Genomic DNA, 8658 nt, shown 5'->3' with positions numbered 1-8658 from the left:
GAAAGAGTATACAGGAATCTCTTTCAATACTAGAATGCAAGCCTCGGGAGCATGGAATCACCTTTACCATTAACTCCATAGCCCTTGGGAGGAGTAAAGGCCACTTCACAAATTCCCCTTGACATAATCATCAGCAAAAGATTTTAAAATTTAGCAAACTTCCTCAATTAAATACTGGAGGATTCTCTACTGTGCTGCCCCTTGAGCAATCACGTACACTAAAAGAGGGCTGAGCAAGTGTGAAGGGTTATCTGCTCAGCATATATGTACTACAGTGTGCTCAGAATTTATATACAATTGTCCTGCACTGATTTAAGTAAGAACTGTTTCCAAAGCAATAGAAGGAGATCGCTATTTTAGTCCAGGCTCAACATTACAAAAGTCACACTGCAAAGTATAACTAAAAAGAAATACTGAATTTCACACAAATTTAACACTGAAGTCCTGCTCGAGTGATGAGTTTGAGAAAAAGAACAAGAATTAATGTCAAATTGACCATGGAAGTCCATACAGACAACCTAAAATTTTTATCGTGTTACCCTGACATCCTGTCCTGCCCACCACATTCTTCCTGAAAACATTAAAACATCACATCTGATAAGTTAGTACATAACTGCACAAGAAACAGATTCTTCTGTTAACCTGAGTACTGTTTGGGTCACTGTTCATTATCGGGCTGAACATTTCAATATAGTTTTTCATCTAGCTCAATGCTGAAAACCTGGCAATTCTGTCAGCTGAGAGTTTATCCTGCACTGTTCTATTTAACAAGCTTTGTCTTCTGCTAAAGGAACATCAGTTAAAAACTAACTAGTGTACATTGTAGCAGTTTTTCCTAAAGTTAATAGTCCTAAAATAAGAAACACTGACTTTATTCTAGACAAATAAAGGAAAATTACATGCTGCAGTAAAGGGGATCCTTGGGTAAGATAAATACAACTGACAAACTTCAGAAGTTGACATTAAAATGTTAAACATGAGACTAATCTCTTGCTTACCGAAAATTTCTCCATTTTTGGCAAATTCTGTCACAAGGTACAACATGCTTTTGGTTTCCATGACCTGTTGACAGAGAAATCACGCATGAGATTATTTGTGGGAAGAACAAAAAGCAAGCGAGCACTCAAACAGGTACATATTTTCATTGTTTTCTTCTGGTTAAGAATATGAAAGTCTTTGCCTTGCACATATGGTTATCATGATCTTTCACTTTGTTGTTTCAAGTTACCTCTACAATCAAGGAGAGCATGTGCATGCTAAGAACAAGGATAAGCTTTACATACTGCATAAAGCCAGCATACAGAGAAGGGAGATAGGATTCTTAGGCACAAGCAAGTAACAAAATTATAATATCCTCAGCAGTTAGTTTAAAGCCTTTCCTGTAAGGAATTGGCCAGCTAAGTGTTCATGGCCTTGAACAGAAAGTTATCACCCAACAACTCAAAATTCCATACTTCATGATATAAGCAGTGAAAAGCCAGCCAAGTCAGTTATCTTGCAGCTTTCTTGCAAATGATGTACTCCTCAATTGCTTAAGCAGCTGGTAAGGAATGCATTGTACAAACAGAATCATAAAGATATACACCCAAAGTGAAAATCATCTACTTTCAAAACACTAAGTCATTTAGGACTTCCCTTCAGCACAATACAACAATTTCAACACCCAACACAATTTGGGCCTATTTCAAGAACCACGGTAAAATAGTTCAATCTGAGCTGTCTGTGGATAAAACCTTGAATTTGATTTTTGCATTTTATTTATGCACAAGCTTTAAAGGACTAGACCACTGCTCACAAATTAATTCTTTTTAGAAGAATGCTTAAGAACGAAAAAAAAAAAAAGGGGGGCAAATCCTGAAAGAGATGTAGTTATAATAGCAGCAGAATTAGCAAAACACTGAAAAGCCAGCTGACAGAACAAGATGGCAGTTCTTCAGTCCCTCCTGCACCCTTGTTTAATTCTACAACAGCTGAGCATGCAGTGACTGAAATGGCTGTATCAAGGTGGCAAAACAGTTTGGAAAGACTGTTTTAAACCAACATTTGGAGACAGGAAACAGCAACATTATATTATATAGAGATTTTATGTATATATATGGAATCATTCATAATCAAGCCAAGATCACTAGATTCATTACTTAACTTTGACGATCCTCAGTAAGTCCTTGACATGAGACAATTCAGAAACTTGTAGCATGGACACAGTACAGCAATAGGCACATGATACAAGCAAACTAGTAAGACAATTTGATTGAAGGCTATTTTAAAAAATAAACTCATCTATCTACCAAATGCATTTCTAGCAAGCCAATCGCTTAATAAAAGGGATAGTAAAGGGCTAAGCTTTGTTTTAACAGAGTCATAGAATAGTTGGGGTTGGAAAGGACCTTAAGATTATCTAGTTCCAATCCCCGTTGCCATGGGCAGGGACAACATACACTAGACCATGTCACCCAAGACTCTGTCCAGCCTGGCCTTGAACTCAGGTAGGGATGGAGCATTCACAAAATCTTCATTTGTTTGTTGAGCTAGGTTTATTTGCAGTGAGGAAAAAAAAAAACAAACCAAAACAACTCGTCTCAGAAGTACCATGTTATTTGTTAAACAGACCCCAAAGGGAATATTCTCAGGACAGCTTTAATAGCAAGGGTTAACTGAAGCAGAAATGCCAGCAGCTTCAAGCATTTTACCATTTGCTAACAGGAACATAAAATGAAACAATATATAACTAACCTATATTTTACTATACAAAACATGCACACTAAAAAAGTCACAGAACATTCAAAAGTTTTCATTGTCTGCTTTATCACAAGTGAAGGTTTCTCTCTCGTGTAAATACACATTGTTATTTTGTAATTATCAATCCTTTATGTAATAAAGGGATGCATTCAATTCCACAACATATGTAATTCACTTAAATGTCAAATTATCCATATCCACAACAGAAGTGAAATGCAAGATTCCACAAAAATAAATCCAAAGAACTAGTTATCTGTCTCCTAGTAAACACACTTCAAGATAAAGCGTTTGGGAAGTTGTTGCTTTGTGCTTGCATTTACATCACAAGTACGTCTGCAGAATCTGGATTTACGTGCCCTCATGTCTTATCTTTGGATAAGGAAGAAAAAAAAGGCTGAAAGCACTCCTCAATCTACACTCTGAGCCAAGACGTGGCTAGAGAAAACCACTATATCCATACAGATCCTCCCAGCTAGTACTCAGTATAGACACATTATGCTGAATATCCCCTATCCTGCTCTAGTTTACAGAGTACCTTGTCTACTGACAAACAGCAAAGTTTCATCACCAGGTATTTCCAACTCAGCTTTTTCACTAACAAAATTAACAACCTTTTGTGTATTTAAAGCAGATTGCAGGTACACTGGAGTATCTAAGAAGGCCAGCCTAATTGGTACCATATAATGAAAAAGACCACAACAGATGCACTTTCAAAAAAGTTAAAACACCCAATGCATATCAATTCCAGAACAGCTAGAGTTTGCCATGGTCTGGTGATCTGCCAGAAGTCACTGGTATGGAGCAAGCTTCTCATATAGGAGCAAATGAGAGGGGGGAGAAGGGAAAAAGAGACACCACTAACCATACCTGGTAAAGCTTTATAATGTGTGGGTGATCAAGCATTTTCATTATCTGCACTTCTCGGTAGATCTTCTCCAGATTCACAGCATCCAGCTGAGACTTGTCAATGATTTTTATTGCCACCTGCAGACAAATAGCAAAAGTGAGATTAAAACTCCCCAATGTATTCCTCATTAGTTTGTCCTCATTATAAAGGGAATAATGCAACCCCAGATAACTGGGAGCTTTCATCTAGTTCAGAAATACACAACCCACACTTAAAAATACAGCAGCACCACATTAAACATGTCAGTAGTCCCATTAAGTGGTTTCTGGACTATCACCTCCACCAGTGTGTAGGAAAGAGGGTTTTACACAAAATGGAAGATACAGGACAGGTGATGAAGGCCAGTACTCCAATGAGCCTGGGTGCAGAATGCTCTTATCAGTAGCAGGTGGGAACAACCCAGGACGATTCATGAAGCAGCATTGTAAAGGCAAAGATAATCTTAAAAAGCTTAATGGTTGTCGGCTGAACCCAGCACTATGATATCCATTTCTTGAGTCAAGGTAGCCAATCTGAACCCCAGAAATGCAAAATGATACTTAAAAAATCCTTTTGGCTCAACGCAAATAATCAAAACATGGTACATCTATATAGTTTCAACTGTTACATGCTTATTTTAACTAATTAATATGCTACTGCATAAGGACATCTGCAGTTCATCTGTTCAGGGAAAAAACTGTACAGATGTTTGTCAGTCAAACCTTGCAAACAGATCTCAATTAGTTTAGAAAACAGATCTTGATCCTACTACTGACCTTGTTTTTAGCCAATACCTGCAAAATGAATTACAAGTAATTACACATGCCTTAGAGACTAAAGATTCCAAATGTGAGACAATTAAAAAAATTAAGCCAAGGAGAAAGAAAAATATAGCATAAAAAACATGCAAAGGATAACAATACTAAAGAGTATTGAATATATGAATGGTGTTTATTCATCCTGAATATCACATTATTAATGCTGAAGCAGGGGCAAACAATATATAAGTCACACAAATGCTTCCAATTATAACTGCATTTCACAAACTATTGAACTATGGGAGACAGCTGCTATGCAGGAGACAAAAATCCACAGGAGGTGAATCTCATTATCTGCAGTAAGGCTGATTATGGACCCACCTGAATTCAGAATTAACTATTTATTGACTTCATTTCAGTACGCTTTTGCTTTATAACCTCTTCAAAAGTCACTGTCTTCCCTAACCACCAGAAAAATAAGATAATGCTGAGTGAATAAACTCGTCTAGCTGTGTAATCAGTGAAAAGTCAGTTTGATTTTTAAGATGCAGGATGCACGCTTACAGAGCTGAAGCAGAACAGGACTATTTTCCAAAGCAAGCAAGCAGTTTTGTGAAACTTTTTTCAAAATATAGGAGGTTGGTTTTTTTAACCAACATCCCATTACTGTAGAACTCAGTGAAGCTGGATTTATCAAAGTACAGTACACATTGATAAGAATAATGATAGTACAGCCATTAGAGAGAAAACAAGAAAAAAAGGTTCATATCCCGAAACATTTTCGCCATTAATCACGAGTTAACTCTATAGCCTTAATCCTTCAAAAAATCTAACAGTGGATTCCTTGGAAGAAGTGGTACCTAAAATGGTATTCAGCCACTCCACACAGCCCTCCTCTCGTCCCCAGCTCTCTGGAACATCCAATATCCTAGTATAACATACAGCAATTTAGGGGATCATGATGCCTGATCTTTTCAAAACATGCTTCCTCCTATTGTCTTTTGCTTTTATTTACAGCTCTCTTCAATGCATCTACTCTGCCCTCTTTCACGTTACTGTGCACTGGGAAGCATTCGGGAACAGTGGTGCTCAAGATGGCAGGGTCCTAAAAGATTACAGGTCTCCCTTTCCAAGTTTCTGACTTTTGACTATGAAGACACTCTCTAAACCATGCAAGTGAAACATGTTTCTGCTCCTGTTTGTTACCCCCTCATCCTATTCCCATTCTTTCCAACTGCACTATTAATTTGCTGTCTTATACTTGGTATATGTATAAAACTTGATAATAAAGGTCTGGCTTCACATATGCAAGGAATAAGGGCAGGGAAAAGAACAGTCATACACACAGGACTGGACTTCCCACTTGGTCTTGCAAGATTTGCACTCCCTTTGACTACTCCCTACAGCAATTGCTCATTCTCTCAGCAGGTCCCCTTTTGCTCACTTATAAAGGCAGAAAAGCAAGCTGCTTCCTTATTTGGTCTGATTATATGGCATGTGGCAGCAGAGGATGCAAACAATCATTCATGCAGCTTAAGAAAAAACACCACACAAACCCGATACGTTTAATCCTCCCTGACCTAATTTAAAATCACACCTAATGAAATGACTTCTGGTTGCTTTTTTTTTTTTTTTTGCAAGCACAATTTATTAGTCTCAGAAGAAATCACTTCACTAGAAACTTACAAAATGTCAAAGTAATCAAAACAAACCACTAAAGCCAGACAAAATTCTTGTACATCAGGAAAATATTTACAAAAAAACCCTTATGTGTCACATTTCTCCCCTTCCTCTATTTTATACTGGCTCTCTGGAATCAACCAGACCTACAAGCTGGTTTCTCCTTCATTCTCCACATCTAATCCAATTTACACCCGTTATTTGTGTGACCTCCAGATTTAAGAGGAATGGAGCTCACTATCGCTTATTTACAAATCAATGAGGAGATTAATCTATAGCAATCTTGCATTCCTATCACAAAACAGTAATACCTTGTTGCTTGACTGCAAGCTGTATCTCCAATCTTGGATAGATCAGGTGTTCAGCAAAGTCTGCCTGCCTCCTTCATTGATGTAGAGTAATGCAAAAAAGTCATGCTGTGGTGGTGGTGGGTTTTTTTGTATTTAAAGTTTAATGGCAACCTAATTAAAATAGCAATTTGCACAGACAGCATCAACTTCGCAGTAACTTATTTACAGTAGCTTCTTTCTTCACCTCCTTCCTTCTTCACATAATCCACACAGTGCATAAGCTTTACCTAAAATTTGCATCACTTTTCAACTTTTAAAGCTGCCTCCTTCCCTGGCTCTGGTTCATTCAATTTCACCTTACAGCTGTGTGCATTTTCTCCCCATAGTAAGGTGTTTTAGGAAGCTCTGCAAATACAAGCAAAAAAGATACAGTAACTTTCTCCTGTTTACTAACATTGCATACAGGAAATGTGTGCAGTACAGAAAAGCTAGTAAAAGCAGGATTGCAAATAAAGGAGGTTAAGTAGCCTAGAAGAGGAAAAACAAAACGAGTGAAACTGCAGCAAAGGATTAAATAAGGGATGTTTGGACAATTTAGGGGAAAACCACACCACAGCAGCCTGAACCTTTGTTTATCTGTTTATCACACTATCATCAGTTTGATTAGCACAAATATTTATGCTTCCTTCTTCTATACTTCTCCTACTGGGGAGGGGAAGAATTCTACAACTGTATGGCTTGCTACTGCTACTTTTCCCTAGTAAAAGATCCAGCTTTACAAGTACACTGACTCTTGCTGTTTTTTCCAGTATAGTTTGGCACTTGCACAGTTTGTGCTTAAATTTTGAGTATTCCTTTTACTGAAAGTTCAAATCACTTCCAAGCCTACCTACAAGTGTCTGTGTTGCCAACTTCCTCCAGAGATACCAAACGTTATTCTGGACACTGCAGTTCCTAGTTTCTAACATTCACAAGTTCGAACACAAAAAAACCCCAGTCTTTTAGCTTTGTTTTCCCACATAAAAATATCCAATTCCCTAGAAAAACCTCAATAACTCATTTGTCCATCGGTTTTAAAGATTACCTACTTCCATTTTCACTTCAGTTTCTTAATAATCAGCACCTACTGTAGTTTTATGTTTTCCAAGGTTAGTAAGACTATGCAGCTATATAATAATTTCAGTTGCTAAAAAGTAATTGTATCTAAAATAAAAGGATGCAGAAGACATTTTTCATCTTTACATGGTTAGAATTCTTGAACAGATCTTATTTCCTAAGAAGCAGCAACCAGTAAAATCTCATAGGGAAAAGAAGCATTTAAAAAAAGAATAATAAGAGAGGGTCATAAATTTGGAAAGCATGGCTACAAATCCTGCTATAACCTTCACCCCACTTTCTGGCCAGGAACAGTGCTTCATGTTCCAGTATTTCCTACTTTCCTCCCTTTCCAGAAGTTTCCTATCCTTTCTCTCTTGTATTTAGAAATACAACAATTCCCAAAGACTGTTGTAAGACTGAAGCCAAATTGTTCTCCTGAAAGTGTGGGAGCAAGATAACAAGTCTTCAGGTCAATGTTTCTTGGAGCAGAATAACTCCAGAAAAGTCTTTTTTCAAAAGTTTTTAAAGATTTCCTTACCTCTCCATGCCACAAGGAAAAAGTGATCATAGATTTAGAACAAGCCACAGAAGGTTAACACTCCAAAGAAGCACTTAGTAACATTCTATATTCTCTATACAAACACTCCCAAAATGGTAACACTAACACGTACCACTGATTAAAGTATTATGCAGTTACAGCTTTTGAGTCTGAAAAGACCTGTTTTGTTTACCCACTGGGCATTGAGTTACAACAATGTATCAAGGACTTGGATAAATACTGACACAAAAATGTTTTTATGAAGATGCCACCAGACAATAATGACAGAGATAAAATGCTCTTTATTAAGTCAATTAATACTGAATTCCTGCAGGCAACTATGGAGCTAGAAAAATTATGTTACATGTGACTTTGCGAACGTTGGAAAACAAATTGCTTTGGAGTACTACAAAAGGAGCCACTGTCTCAGCAGGCTACTTGCTACCTCTGTCATCATGTTGAGATGCCTTTTGGGCTGCTACATCTGTACTCTGTTCAAAAAAGAAAAGACAAACAAGACTTCTTTAGTTAGATCATTCAGTTACCAGCTATCACTAGTGTATTCATAAAAGTGTGTGGTATAACCACATTAGTTCAGTCTCTCAGATATCTGATATAATTCCAAGCACAGCTCTCCACTAATTATCTTATTTGAGATGCAAGAGGAAG

The 8658-nt window shown here is 37.3% G+C and overlaps 1 protein-coding gene across 1 annotated transcript in view; it reads right to left on the bottom strand.

Annotated features, from left to right (window-relative positions):
• Nucleotides 1-3723, bottom strand: part of SIK2 (salt-inducible kinase 2) — a gene marked incomplete at its 5' end in the record, with an annotated part of 34053 nt that extends 30330 nt beyond the window's left edge. The window contains 2 exons of the mRNA XM_010015887.1: nucleotides 999-1062; nucleotides 3607-3723. Of these exons, the coding sequence (XP_010014189.1) occupies nucleotides 999-1062; nucleotides 3607-3723 (181 nt within the window). The remainder of the gene's footprint in view (nucleotides 1-998; nucleotides 1063-3606) is intronic.
• Nucleotides 3724-8658: the final 4935 nt, after the last annotated feature.

Source organism: Nestor notabilis, unplaced genomic scaffold, assembly GCF_000696875.1.
Source record: "Nestor notabilis isolate BGI_N333 unplaced genomic scaffold, ASM69687v1 scaffold8726, whole genome shotgun sequence".
Lineage (NCBI taxonomy): Eukaryota > Metazoa > Chordata > Aves > Psittaciformes > Psittacidae > Nestor > Nestor notabilis.
This window is presented reverse-complemented; position numbering and strand designations above follow the sequence as displayed.